Genomic DNA, 15216 nt, shown 5'->3' with positions numbered 1-15216 from the left:
TACAGGAGGTTTACAATCCAGCCACTAAATGTAGTTTTATTCAGAGACTAATTCCACAATCATCCATGACAACAACACTATTTAATGTATCTCACAGGAGTGAGTACACCCCTCGCATTTTTCAAATATTTCATTATATCTTTTTATGGGACAACACTATTGAAATGAAACTTTGATATACAGAACACCAAACTATAAAAACAAAACTTTGATATTCTGTATGTCAAAGTTTAATTTCTATAGTGTTGTCCCATGAAAAGAAATAATGAAATATTAGCAAAAATGTGAAGAGTGTACTCACTTCTTGGTCTGCAACCAGTGTTAGATCCATGCTGATCACGAACAGGTTTCTGCTGTAATGTCCACGCTGTTCCAGGTCCTTGTCTCTCCTTTCTCTCCAGGTAATGCTCTCCGCCTCCGACCAAAATGGGTTTCCATTCGCAGTTGGCCGGCTGCTCTGCACCTCTCTTCGGAAACCGGCGTGATTTAAGTTTGTCCATTTGTTGCGGGAAAGTCTAAAAAGAATCCTGGACGAGCCCCCAATGTTCAGACCTAACTATAGTAGAGAGCATCTGATTCTCAGGAAAGGTTGGCTCGTTCGTCTGGTAGCTAGTACCCGTCAGGTTTGCTTCTTTAGCAGCTTACCAATGAAGGACATACTGGCTCTCTTCTCCATTTGATGGGTTTATTTTTGTAACAGGCTCAGAACAGCGAACAGTAAAACATGAACGGTGGGGTCATGAAAAAGGGGGTTTACAAGCAATCCGACTGGATATCCCCTTGGATGTCAGCATTAACACACTCGTTTTCCCTTAGCCCAGCCTTTTCTGCACCCACACACACTCACCATGCAGCTCACAACAACAAAACACTTCCAGCTGGTGTCAATCACATCCTCAGGTGCTGACTCCCTTTTGCATCCCTCATCCCGGAACAGTCAGGTCGGCAACAACTTTACCCAGCAGCTAGCTTCAGGGTTAGGTCCCTTCATTTTGCTCAGCTGCTAGCTTCAGGTTAAGCTTGGTAAAACCTCAGACAGAAACAGCTGCTAAACTTTCCACTTCGACACCGACATCGGAAGGCAGAGGAGACATGATTACTTGTGGGTGAAACTGCAGCTAGCTTCAGGGTTAACTCCCTTCACTTTACTTAGCAGCTAGCTTCAGGGTTTGCTCCCTTCACTTTACCCAGCAGTGGTGAAGCAGACACGGAACTCTGCTGGAACTCGTAGATCTATGTGGTGTTTATTGCTAAAGATGGTGGTAAAACATTCCCGGCTTAACAGGAAGTTTATCAAAGTAACTTCCTTTACAGTTCCATTTTCTCCAGATAACAAACAGCTTTCCAACAAAATGGCCAAAGGAAGCATTGTGATAACTACAGCACTGCTCTGCTGCTGTTTAACTCCTGTCATAAAGTTATAATTCAGATCTCACTGGAAAAGGTACAATATGCCTGCAATGATTGTCCAGTAAAATAATAAAGTGTATGTCTGTGTCTTTAAGATCCTTACTGTCTTCATTCCTATTTCAGCTGTCAGATCCTCTGCACTTAGCTTAACTCTTCTACTCATTGGAATGAGTTAGAAAGATTTGTCCAGCTCTTTGGCTCAACTCAGCTCTGAATAAGCTGCGTGTACTTACTCCCAAAATTATGTTATGTGATGAAATCGTGATCTCATAATTAAACAAAGTACTTTCCTCCTGTCATCCCTCCTGGTTGGTTTCTACTTGTGTTGTTCTTACTCTCAGATGTAAGTCGCTTTGGAGAAAAGCATCTGTCAAATGACTGTAGAATAGAACAGATCTTCAAGAGCTGGCCTAAACGTGGGTAATCTGCTTGCATATTATGCTTTACAGATGACTTGGTATGTACTTTGGCCTCCATGTACAGCAACTATTACACTCAACAGTTTTTTTTTTTTAACATTTTACCTCCTTTTTTAATTAACACCTACATTTCTATACATGATCCCACAGCCGTAAATGAGAGAAGTCAGTTCTACAAACAACATGAAACACACTATAACTGCTGTCTAAGGAATAACAACCAACAAAAAAGAAGTAAATCACTGAATATTTGCATGACTCCCTGAAAACTGAAGAATACTTACAAGCACACAGAAATGTGCATTGTGGGTTCACAATTCACCTTATCACTTATGTAACATACCTAAGATGGCGATAACCTCATCATCCTGGATGACTTCTAGAGACCCCGACACCACAAAGCAGAGGGTGTCAACGCTTTCGCCAGCGTGGAAGATCAGATCTCCTGGAGCACAATGGATGGTTTGAAACTTTACAGCCAGGGAGCGCAGGCAGCCATCACTGGCTAACCTGAAGGCTGGATGCTCATTGAACACCTGAGTATGAAGGAAGTACATCAGTCAGTCAGAAACCATTCTTTTAAGTCATGCTGCAAGGAGAATTAGGAGCAGAGTAGTAGAAAACAGTTTGTTCTACTAAATTATCAGAGAGCTAAACCACAAATTTGATCTCATATAAAATACTTAAATTTGCTGTTTCTGGTGTTAAGCCTAATTAAAAGATGTTTTCCACAAGACATTTCAACATGGTGATGTACTCCACTGGAGTAGCAGAGGAAGCCTTCATTTGACTGGTTTGTGTTTTATTTCAGTTAACTGTCAATCACCCTCGGTCCTTGACAGAAAAATGTCCATCAGAAAGTTATACATCAAAACCCACAAACCTTTCCATCACTGTGTATTTATGCACCATCTGGTTAACAAAGAAGAAACAAGTCACACTAACATCTAGCTGGACCTCCTTCATCTCTGATTCCAGCAGCTTCTATGTGGCATTGTCTCTAGAAGCTTCTGCAATGTCACCAGATTATTTCCTCCAGAGATGCATTAATTTCTCTCCAAGATCTTGTATTGATGATGGAGAGTCTGACCACTGCACATCCCTAAGATCATCCATGGGGACTCTGTGGTGGCCGATTTATGTGTGAAAATGATGCCTCCTGTTCCCTGAACCACTCTTTCACAATCTGAGCCCCGTGAATCCTGGCACTGAGCCATCAGGGAAGACGGAGTAAGCTCCTCATTCAAGATATTCAGTAGACCTGACTCTAGACCTTAACTTAGACCTGAACCTAGATCTAGACCCTTACAGTAGCACTAGGCACTAGGCATGATGGTTGCATCCCTTCATCCTCCTCTCTTCTTACCCTGATGCTGCATCACTCTGGACCAGAGTCCAGTCTTTATGCTCCCTAGCAACCTGAAGCCTTTTTCTCCGATTAGCCTCACTGGGTAGTGGTTTTGTTCTGGCTCCACAGCTGTTCAGTCCCTTGAGTTCCTTCACATTGTTCATGTGGAAATGTTCTAACTTTCACTGTTAAACATGGTCATGAGTTCTACTGCTGTTTTTCTTCCATCTTGTTCCACCAAACCTTTAAGTGATCATCGATTACCATCATTCAGGATGTTTTTCTTACCACATTTCTTGCTGAAAGATGATGGTTCCCCACCATCCTTCCAGTTGTAATGATGTTTGGACAGTTCTGAACACAGTTCTAATAGTTTCTGCTTCTTCCTACATGTTTTCTCTGTTTGATGCCGATGATCTGACCTTTCTGAAACAGACTAAGCTCTACGACCACGGATCTGTCTTTCCTCATGGTTGTTTTAGACATGAGAAGCTGCTCATTGATCAGTTGTTTTTCCACAAATGGACATAAAGCCTTTCAGCCCTACTTTCAATGTTCTGCAGTGCGTCACAATTTCCACACTACTACACTACTCCAGTAGAATCGCTGCAGGTGACAAATGAAAAGTTTGAGCTGAAGATAAATGATCTAACATTTGTCTTATATTTAGATACTTGTGACTCCTTGAAATTCTGCTATACTCAATGACATGACTAATTTGGAGAACTTGTGTCCTTTCATCAAGCAGTTTTAGCAGCAGAGTTTGGCAGAGTTTTCTGACTAGTATCAATCAGCTTCTGAGAAGACGTAGTCTCCATCTAGATATGAGACAAGAACAGTCACTCTGCACATCCAGAAAAGGAAGTAAACAAATATCCAATTCTAGAGAGTTAAAACCAGGCCAAAAACTAGTTAATTAGGTGATTCAAATGTTTGGAGAATGTTGTTGCAAGGTTTTACTGCCTGTATCTGCAACTACATGCAACTGGCTATTTATCTCCTGGTGGTTGTCTATCAGCTGAGACAGCAATGGACATGTACCTTTCTGTTGAGGTGGACACAGATGTCAGCTCGCATGTCTTTGGGACAGATGGATAAGACCTGAAACAGTGGGAAAGATATGATGGAGTCATATTAAAGGAAAGATCCTGGATTTGATAACATAAAGAAATTATTTTCTTCTAATTTTCCATTTAAGCAGAATATATTTACATTACTTTGAGGTTTTCAGCAGCCAGACATATTTTATTGTTTTATCTTTTATGAATCATCGCGCCCTCCTTTGTTTGGCCTGAGTCTTTAAAATCACAGTCCAATAATGCCAACATTGTTTGCAAAGGCCAGACAACAAATCTGCAGTGAAATATGAAGTTTTTTTCTTGTTCAGAAAGAATATGCAAACTTCAAGGTCAGGTCAGGTACCTAACACGGGCCAACCTGCTCCAGATAAGGTTTGTTTATCACAAACATGAAAATATCATCATTAGGGTGATGGGGGTTGTACAACAGTACTGTTTTTGAGTCTTTAATGTAAATTTGCAACATATTTTTCATGGATTGCAGCCATTTTACAATTTGTCATGAGATTGCCTGGCCTGGAGAAGGTTACAAGGAGGCTGGAAATATCCCAGCTGGCATTAGACAAGACAAAGCCCACTGTAGCATGTTCACTCTCAGTTCTCTGAGGGCTACGAGTTCCAGCCAACAACCACCAAACAAGATTTAATGTTGCTGACGTTAAGGTTTTGTTTCTTTCTTTCTGGACTTTCAGTCCACACAGCAGAAGTTACAGCAAGTTGTGTTGCATCTATTTTTATTTAAGTGCCAGACCGTAAATATTTATTTAAAGAAAGTAGGCTGTGCCCATACTTGTGCCTGACTGCAGCCCCCTATGCTAAAATTAACATGTCAACCCATGTCAAGAGGAAAATAGAGGAAAGACCCAAATGCAGGTCTACAGGTGGGAGGCGGGGGAATCACAGGGATCAGAAACTCCAGACCTTATGGGCCAGGGTCCTGCAGGTTTTACAGGTGCTTGTCATAAAATTAGAACATCATTAAAAAGTTGATTTATTTCAGTAATTCCATTCATGCAGTGAAACCTGTATAATGTAGACATTCATTCCTCACAGACTGACATGTTGCAAGTGTTTATGTTAATATTGATGATTATAATTGAAACTTAATGAAAACCCCAAATTGAGTATCTTAGAAAATTAGAATATTGTGGAAAGATTGAATATTGAAGACACCAAGTGCCACACTCTAATCAGCTAATTAACTCAAAACACCTGCAAAGGCCTTTAAATGGTCTCTAAGTCTAGTTCTGTTGGCTACACAATCACGGGGAAAACTGCTGACCTGACAGTTTTCCAAAAGACGACCATTGACACCTCACACAAGGAGGAGGAAAGACACAAAAGGTCATTGCTAAAGAGGCTGGCTGTTCAGAGCTCTGTGAGGGAAGGATAAGATGTGGTAGAAAAAAGTGTACAAGCAATAGGGATAACCGCACCCTGGAGAGGATTATGGAATGAAAGCCATTCAAAAATGTGGGGGAGATTTACAAAGAGTGGACTGCAGCTGGAGTCAGTGCTTCAGGAACCACCAGCACAGACGTATCAAGACATGGGTTTCAGCTGTCGCATTCTTTGTGTCAAGCCACTCTTGAACAAGAGACGGCGTCAGAAGCGTCTCGCCTGGGCTAAAGACAAAAAGGACTGGACTGCTGCTGAGTGGTCCAAAGTTAGGTTCTCTGATGAAAGGAAATGTTGCATGTCCTCTGGAAATCAAGGTTCCAGAAGAGAGGTTCCAGAAGATAGGAGATGCTCAGAATCCACGTTGCTTGAGGTGGAGTGTAAAGTTTCCACAGTCAGTGATGGTTTGGGGTGCCATGTCATCTGCTGGTGTTGGCCCAATGTGTTTTCTTAGGTCCACGGTCAACGCAATCATCTATCAGGAAGTTTTAGAGCACTTCATGCTTTCTGCAGCTGTCCAACTTTTTGGAGATGCAGGTTTAATTTTCCAGCAGGACTTGGCACCTGCACACAGAGCCAAAGCTACCAGTACCTGGTTTAAGAACCATGTAATCACTGTTTTTAACTGGCCAGCAAACTGGCCTGACCATAACCCCATAGAAAATATTTGGAGTACTGTGATCATATCTTTGGGGCAGCTGCCTAAGTAGGGAAACCCAGACTTCCCTCTCCCCAGCCACATTCGCCAGCTCATCCAGGGAGATCCAGGCCAGCTGAGAGATGTAGTCCATCCAAAGTGTACTGGTTCTTCCCCGGGGCCTCTTTCGGGTGGGACATCCCCAGAGCACCTCACCAGGGAGGCGTCCAGGAGGCATCCTGACCAGATGCCCAAACCACCTCATCTGGCTCCTCTCAATGTGCAGGAGCAGCGACTCTACTCTGAGCCCCTCCCGGATCACCAAGCTTCTCAGCCTATCTCTAAGGGAGAGCCCAGCCACCCTGCGAACAAAACTCATTTCGACCGCTTGTATTCGTGATCTTGTTCTTTCAATCACTACCCACAGCTCGTGACCATAGGTGAGGGTGGGAACGTAGATTGATCTGTAAATCGAGAGCCTTGCTTTTTGGCTCAGCTCCCTCTTCACCACAACAGACCGATGCAGCGTCTGCATCACAGCAGATGCCACACAAATCCACCTGTCGATTTCCTGCTCCATCCTTCCCTCACTCGTGAACAAGATCCCAAGATACGTGAACTCCTCCACTTGGGGCAGGACCCGAGAGAGCACTCCAACTTGTCCGGCTGAGGACCATGGTCTCAGATTTGGAGGTGCTGATTCTCATCCCAGCAACTTCACACTCGGCTGCGAATCGCTCCAGTGAGAGCTGAAGATCAAGGCCCGACGAAGCCAACACAACCACATCATCCGCAAAGAGCAGAGATCCAATCCTGAGGCCATCAAACCGGATCCTTCAACACCTCGGCTGCACCTAGAAATTCTATCTGAGGAGTGTGATCCCCCTGTAGTTTGAGCACACCCTCTGGTCCCCCTTTTTGAAGAGAGGGACCACCACCCCAGTCTGCCAGTCTTGGGGGAACTGTCCCTGATGTCCACACGATGCTGAAGAAGCATGTCAGCCAAGACAGCCTTACAGCATCCAGAGCCAAAAGGAACTCTGGGTGGACCTCATCCACCCCTGGGGACCTGCCACGGAGGAGCTTTTTTACCACCTCAGCGACCTCAGCCCCAGAGATGGGAGAACCAACACTAGGGTCCCCAGACTCTGCTTCCTCATCAGAAAACATGTTGGTGGGATTGAGAAAGTCTTCGAAGTACTCCTTTCACTGTTTCACAATGTCCCGAGTCATGGCCAGCAGCCACCATCCCCACTGTACACAGTATTAATGGAGCACTGCTTTCCCCTCCTGAGCCGCTTGGAAGTCATTCTCCATGGCCTCTCCAAACTCCTCCCATGCCCGAGTTTTTGTCTTAGCGACCACCGAAGCTGCGTTGTGTTTAGCCTGCCGATACCCATCAGCTGCCTCTGGAGTCCCACAAACCAAAAAGGCCCGATAGGACTTCTTCTTCAGCTTGACGGCATCCCTTACTGCCAGTGTCCACTAACGAGTTTGGGGGTTACCGCCATGACAGGCACCAACGACCTTGCGACCATAGCTGTGGCTGGCTGCCTCGACAATAGAGGCATGGAACACAGCCCATTCGGACTCAATGTACCCCGCCTCACCCTGGACATGGTTCAAGCTCTGTCAAAGACGGGAGTTGAAACTCTTTCTGACAGGGGATTCGCCAGACTTTCCCAGCAGATCCTTACAACATGTTTGGGTCTGCCAGGCCTGACTGGCATCCTCCCCCACCATCTGAGCAAACTCACCACCAGGTGGTGATCAATTGACAGCTCCGCCCCTCTCTTCACCCGAGTGTCCAAGACATGAGGCCGCAAGTCCCACGATACGACTACAAAGTCGATCATCAAACTGCGGCCTAGAGTGTCCTGGTGCCAAGTGCACATGTGGACACTCTTATGCCTGAACAAGGTGTTCGTTATGGACAATCCATGATGAGCACAGAAGTCCAACAAAAAAAAAAACACCACTCGGATTCAGATCAAGGGGGCCATTCCTCCCAATCATGCCCCTCCAGGTCTCGCTGTCATTGCCCACGTGGGCACTTAAGTCCCTTAGCAGAATGAGGGAGTCTCTGTGAGGAATGCTTTCCAACACCCCATCCAAGGACTCCAAAAAGGTTGGGTACTCAGGACCCATCCCCCCACCTGAAGGCAGAGACAGGCTACCCTGTCATCCACCTGTGTAAACCCCAACGCAAAGGCGCCAAGTCAGGGGGGAAATGAGCATGCCCACACCTGCTCAGCGCCTCTCACCGGGAGCAACTCCAGAATGGAAGAGGGTTCAGCCCCTCTCAAGGACAGTGGTTCCAGAGCCCAAGCCATGTGTTGAGGTGAGTCCAACTATATCGAGCCGGAACCGCTCAACCTCGTGCACCAGCTCAGGCTCTTTCCTCACCAGAGAGGTGACATTCCACGTTCCTAGAGCTAGCTTCTGCAGCCAAGGATCAGACCACCAGGGTCCCCGCCTCCGGCAGCCACCCAGCTCACACTGCACCGGTGACCCACGTCAGGGCATGGGAAACCTGGGTCCATGATTTGTCGTCATCATAGCGGTGCTCCTCCCTGAGCCGCCACCTTACCATGGTGGAGGAGTTTGCATGTCCTGATGATCCTAGTGGCTATGTTGTCAGGGGCTTTATGCCCCTGGTAGGGTCAGCCATGGCAAACAGGTGTCTAGGGGAGGGACCAGACGAAGCACAGCTCAAAAACACCCCTTTGAACACCGAGAATATTTCAATACTTTTGGAGTCATAGTAAAGAGAACATGTGTGTCGTTTCCTGCCCTGCCTGTGCTCATTAGTGGTATTCAGCCCACCTGGGTTTCCTAACTGCTTCTGCCATGGTCCCTGCTCTGCCATGCTCATCAGTCTGATTCAGCGGACCTGTTTTCTCAAGTGCAACCTTGTTTCTCATTATTCACAGCACTGCTTATACCCTCCAGTCTCTCCCTCTCTGTCAGATTATCAGCAGCTCCTTGCCAAGTTGAAGTCCAACGTTCAGTTTGTTGATGTCTTTAAGTTTCCTACCTGTTCATGTCCCTGGATTACTCTTCTTGCCTTGCCCACGTCGGATCTCTCTTGCTGCCTTGGTTATCTGGATACGGACTCACGCTTTGTTTTTGGACCACCGAGCCTCGCCTGTTGTCTGGGTTAAGTACCTCTCACCCCCAAGATCAGGCTGCAACTTCAAGCCCTTAACTCACTATCATCCTCCTTGGTAATAAATCTGTTTCCTCTCAAACTACTCCTGTGTGTGGTTGAATTTTCAAGTCCTCACTGTTTCGTCTTACAACTTATAAGATTTTTAGGATATGTAAATATCAGTTTGTGTTACTTGTGAAGAATATATTAAGATGGCATATAGCAAAAGTGGAAAACAAATCCAGACATCCCTAAAAAAAAAAAAAAAAACAACAAACACTTGCAGGATTAATTGGAGTATCTCTTTGCAGTGATGCAGCTGTAAACCTCAGTCAGATCACAGAATGTGGACATTATCTCTGCAAAGGCCAGCTCCAATAAAGTGGAGCACAACAAAATTAGTGAGGTTTTAGTTTAAATAGTTAGGGCAAGGCCTCCAAAATATCCACTGTGGCACAGTTTAAATGTATCTCTCAGATGTTAAATGGTTAATAAACACACAAATGGCCATCCCAAGGCAAATACAGCTGAAAATACACGACTAACTGATCTGATAGAGAACACAGAAAACCAGGCACATTATTTTATGATTTTAATTTACTACTTTTATTCCACTGCTACTCTCTTCAGTCCTATTAGGCAGCAGCCCTGCACATATTTGACGTACGTTTCCCTGCTCCAACACACCTGATTCAGATTAATGAATCATTGTGCAGAACTTCATAACTTCATTTTCACGTGTACTAGGCTGTTGGATCCATGGAATTTTAGTCAGGTGTGTTGGAGAAGGGAAACACTTAAAACCTGCAGGACTGTGGCCCTGCACTAAAGTCTGGGCATGCCTGCGCTGGCAGACTGGATAATTAACTGCTTCACAGCAATAAATTATCACTGATTAGCATCTGTTTCCACATCATCAGAGTCTGTCATGTACCTGTTGTGTTTCCTCAGTCTTCGTATTTCTAAGACTAAATCAAATCAAACTTGATTTTTTCATACATAAAAATAGCAACTCAAGGTGCTTTACAGAGAGTAAAATCCCCCAGAACCCCAACCCAATAGCAGCAAGCCCACCCCCCACCCCTTCCCATCAAACACACACACATCACAGAGGGTAAAAGCAAGCTAAAAGGACCAAGGAAACGCTGTCATACATTCTGGGGTCTTGTGGTGTGGGGAAACAGTGAGATGAAACACTGTGAAACCAAATCTAAAACAATCTAAAAACCAGCCTGGGTATAAAAGTAATAGTAATATTGCTAAGACCCATAAAATAAGAGAACCCGTGAAATAAGAGAATCAGAATGATAAAACAAATACATAAATGATAAATAAATAGAAGCTGAATACAGCTTGTGTGTTAAGAATAAAGAACTGAATAAATACAATAGTAATAAAAGAAATGATTAAAATGCTAAACTAAAAAGGTGGGTCTTGAGTCTGTTTTTAAAAATATCCACACTAGGTGCTCCCCTCACGTCCTCAGGCAGGCCGTTCCACATACGAGGGCCGTAGAAATAAAAGGAGGACTCGCCACGGGTTTTTGTTTTTACTCTGGGAACAGTTAAAAGACCAGTACCAGAGGACCTGAGGGGTCTCGTCGGCTCATAAGATAAAAGCAAATCAGATAAATAAGGTGGGCTAAGACCATTAAAAGACTTAAAAACCAATAAAAGAATCTTAAAATCAATTCTGAAGCTGATGGGGAGCCAGTGCAGAGACTTTAAAATTGGTGTAATGTGGGCCCTCTTTCTGGTCTTTGCCAACAGACGTGCAGCTGCGTTCTGTACAAGCTGCAGCTGGTTCAGGTACTTCTTTGGAAGACCAGAAAGAAGAGCATTGCAGTAATCTAATCTTGATGTGACAAAAGCATGAATGAGTGTCTCTGCACTGGCTCGAGAGAGAAACGGCCTGATGTGGGAGATGTTCTTTAGATGATAAAACGCAGTCTTAGTTATGTTTTTAATATGTGGCTCAAAACTGAGATCTGCATCTAAAATCACTCCCAGGTTTTTTACTTGATTAAAATGGTTGAGTGCTAATGTTTTCAGTTTGGCCACCAGTTTCTCTCTCTCAGCTTCAGGTCCAATCATTAAAACTTCTGTTTTGTCCTGGTTGAGCTGCAAGAAGTTTTCTGCCATCCACCCTCTGATATCTAAAATACAATCTAACAAGGCATCAATGGGCCCGTGCTCATCAGGAGTCATGGCAACATATAACTGTGTGTCATCAGCATAGCTGTGGAAATTTATGCCATGTCTCCTGATGACATCACCAAGAGAAAGCATGTAAAGATTAAAAAGGATGGGGCCTAAAACTGAGCCTTGGGGTACACCACATGTTAGTCTATAGCTCTTGGACAAGGATTCCTTCATGCTAACAAAGAACTCTCTATCTGTTAGATAGGATTTAAACCAGTTAACACTACCAGTGAGGCCAACCATGTCGTGGAGTCTGTTTAAAAGAATAGTGTGGTCAACTGTGTCAAAGGCTGCGCTGAGGTCAAGCAACACTAAGACAGAGAGTTTTTTCATGTCAGTATTGAGCCTAAGGTCACTCACAACCTTGACCAGTGCCGTCTCAGTGTTGTGATTGGTCCTAAAACCTGACTGACTTCTAGTTAACCTCTGCATCAATTTGCCTCATTATCCTGCATCACCTGCTTCTGTTGTTCATGACCTGTTTCACCAGGTCATCCAGTTTGCAATGCAGAAGGTAAACAAAACTGCTTTTTTCTGCATCATTATCCAATAAGGACTAATTAACTCTCTACTCAGCTGTGGGGTTCCTCAAGGTTGCACTTTGAACCCTGTTTTCTTCATTATATATGACTCAATTTTTAGAAGCCATAACATCTGTTTCATTGATTTGCAGATCATTTACAGATCTATTTTTTTGGTGATTAAAACCAAAAGTATTACTATCACAGCGATATGAGTGCAGTCATGGAGGGGGTTAAATTTCTTTAATTTGAAAAAAAAAAAAAAAAAGAAAAAAAAACATTAACAGTAAGGACACCCAGTATGTCCTTACTGTCACCCAGATGTTGGGAACCTCAACGCCATCTTTGACTGTTCCTTTAGATTTGACAAAGTGAGCAAAGTGAGTTTTTATCTGTTAAGACTCATCGGTGAGAGGAAAGCCTACATCTCTTTGCTTTTATTACTTCTCTTTCAGATGATTGTAATTCTTTATGTTGGTGTTCATTAATGGTGTCTGATTAATTTATGTCATTCTGCCACTTTATTTCAACCACATACACAGCTCCTGGGATGCTATGTAAGTGGTTGTGGGTTTCACTGTCCTGTCCTTCACACTTATAGTGCAACCTTTAAAGACGCACTGCAGAACTTTAGCTGATTTCCTCAGTGGCACCCCCTATCAACAGCTAAACCAGCATCACCTTCATCCTCCCTGAACTCTGACATCTTCATCCTACCTGAACTCTGACATCTTTATCCTACCTGAACTCTGAGATCTTCACCCTACCTGAACTCTGACATCTTCATCCTACCTGAACTCTGAGATCTTCACCCTACCTGAACTCTGACATCTTCATCCTACCTGAACTCTGAGATCTTCACCCTACCTAAACTCTGACATCTTCATCCTACCTGAACTCTGACATCTTCATCCTACCTGGACTCTGACATCTTCATCCTACCTGAACTCTGACATCTTTATCCTACCTGAACTCTGAGATCTTCACCCCACCTGAACTCTGACATCTTCATCCTACCTGAACTCTGAGATCTTCACCCTACCTAAACTCTGACATCTTCATCCTACCTGAACTCTGACATCTTCATCCTACCTGAACTCTGACATCTTTATCCTACCTGAACTCTGAGATCTTCACCCTACCTGGACTCTGACATCTTCATCCTACCTGAACTCTGAGATCTCTTCAGCCAGTGAAAGTCTGTCTAATCTTGACTTTTCTCTTGTTCTTTCTCTTGCTCTCCTTTGTTACTTCTTTCTTTCTCAGAAAATGTGTTCTTGTGTTTCTTTGCTGAATCAGCCACTGTGCGTTCAGAACTGGTGTGTTTATATCAGCATGCTAGCGTCTTGCTAGCGTGTGACGTGTTACGGCCCAAGGCTTATCTGCCTGCAGCCGTATATGCAAATGCTGCTGTGCCGCTGCATCGAGATGATTGGCTGAATGGACATGCTTCACCCTCCACCACCAGGATTGGTCACCGGCAGTTCAGGTCCTTTCAGGCTGGCAACTCAGTAATCCTCCTTAACTTAAAATAACATGGATTACCTTCAATCGAGGCAGCTGTGTACTGTCAAGACACAGTTTGCCATTTGGGACTGATTTCTTTTAGAGAGGTGTTGTTTGTGGGCTACTCTGTGTGAGTATTGTAGTGTGCTACCTTGTGTGGGTATTACCCGGCTGTCCAGCACAGGAGCTGTCATTTTGTGCTGGTTATCTGTTACCTTGTCTGAAACCTCTGAGTAAACCCCCCGGACTTACCTGGTGCGTGGGTATTTTCTCTTCTTTTGTAGACTGTCAGTAAGGACGTACACCTGTTACAGGACACCTTCAGTTAAGCTTGGTTTTGGTTTACGTGTGTCTTGAGTAATAGTTGGTATTTGTATTTGTTTGATTCTAGGATCTTTTGTGTGGGGTTATGCTGAACCCGCCACTTTTCTTTGTGTGATGTTGGGTTTTTTTGTACATATTGTAAATAAAAATTGTTATATATATATATAAGAACCTGATTTCGACTCGTTTTGTAACCGACCCTGGACTTAGGGGGTTAGTAACAACGTGTTGCACAAAGTGCAACTCAGCGGCAGCATCACACAGCGTCCCAGAAAAGAAACTGGTGAGATGATTTCTCAGCAACGGCTCCAAAGATGTAGATAATAGATGAAACTGTGCCACAGAATTTTGATGTCGGAAAGTTACGTAATGTGTCTCCAAAATTGAAGCAGATCTGAATAGTCCAACATTGTCTACATGTAAACACAAGCACTAGTCACATAACTCGCATTTATGGAATAACAATTTTTAAAGGTTAAATTCCTGCTGAATATGAATTTCCCATGAGTCTTTGCGGTCCTTGCACAACTTTAAGTCAACTTTTTGCTAAACTGAGTCACATTGATTCAGATTATTTATTGAAAAAAACTAAATTATTCTATTGTCTGACTGCCAAATAAAATACTATTAAAACACCAACTTAGTTCTAAATCCTCTTGATTTCAAGTTCATTGAACCAACAAAAGTTAAGTTTTTATCACCAATAAAATAATTAAGTAGGATTCATGTGAACAAAAAAGATCAACTTTAGCTCAACAACAGTACAAATACCCTCTTTAGAATATATGAAGGCCTCTCCACTGGTTTCGGGTTTTGGACCTGGTTGAGCAGCATTCCTTAGCCGTTACCATGCAAACTTGGTTTTTTTGTTTATGTAACTTTTTTTAATTTTTTCACTATATTTCAAACATATATTTATTAATGGAGACTATTTAGCACTCCTGCAGCTTCTGCAGCATTTTGTGGTTGGATTCAAATGTGCTTGATTTGCTGTTTCCTGGTCATAACCTCTTCAAAAAGCAGGTTGGAAACACAAGCTACAGGTGAAACTCAAAAAATTAGAATACAGTGGTCCCTCGCCATATCACGGTTCATCTTCTGCAGTCTCGCTGTTTGGCGGATTTTTTTTTTTTTTTTGTATGCAGAACTACATATTTAAGTATATGTAAATCCTATTTCAACCATTCTATGTCCAGGTCGTCATTTCGCAGATTTCATTTAT

The 15216-nt window shown here is 43.5% G+C and overlaps 1 protein-coding gene across 1 annotated transcript in view; it reads right to left on the bottom strand.

Moving 5' to 3' along the window:
• The window catches only part of kcnh5b (potassium voltage-gated channel, subfamily H (eag-related), member 5b), a 319850-nt gene that overhangs the window by 61628 nt on the left and 243006 nt on the right, over window positions 1-15216 (bottom strand). Inside the window, exons 10-11 of the mRNA XM_041971541.1 lie at window positions 4219-4278; window positions 2173-2365 (exon numbers count right to left, since the gene is read on the bottom strand). Coding sequence (XP_041827475.1) covers window positions 2173-2365; window positions 4219-4278 — 253 coding nt within the window. The remainder of the gene's footprint in view (window positions 1-2172; window positions 2366-4218; window positions 4279-15216) is intronic.

Source organism: Melanotaenia boesemani, chromosome 20, assembly GCF_017639745.1.
Source record: "Melanotaenia boesemani isolate fMelBoe1 chromosome 20, fMelBoe1.pri, whole genome shotgun sequence".
Classification (NCBI taxonomy): Eukaryota; Metazoa; Chordata; class Actinopteri; order Atheriniformes; family Melanotaeniidae; genus Melanotaenia; species Melanotaenia boesemani.
Note: the sequence above shows the minus strand (reverse complement) of the source record. Positions and strands in the feature narration are given on the sequence as shown.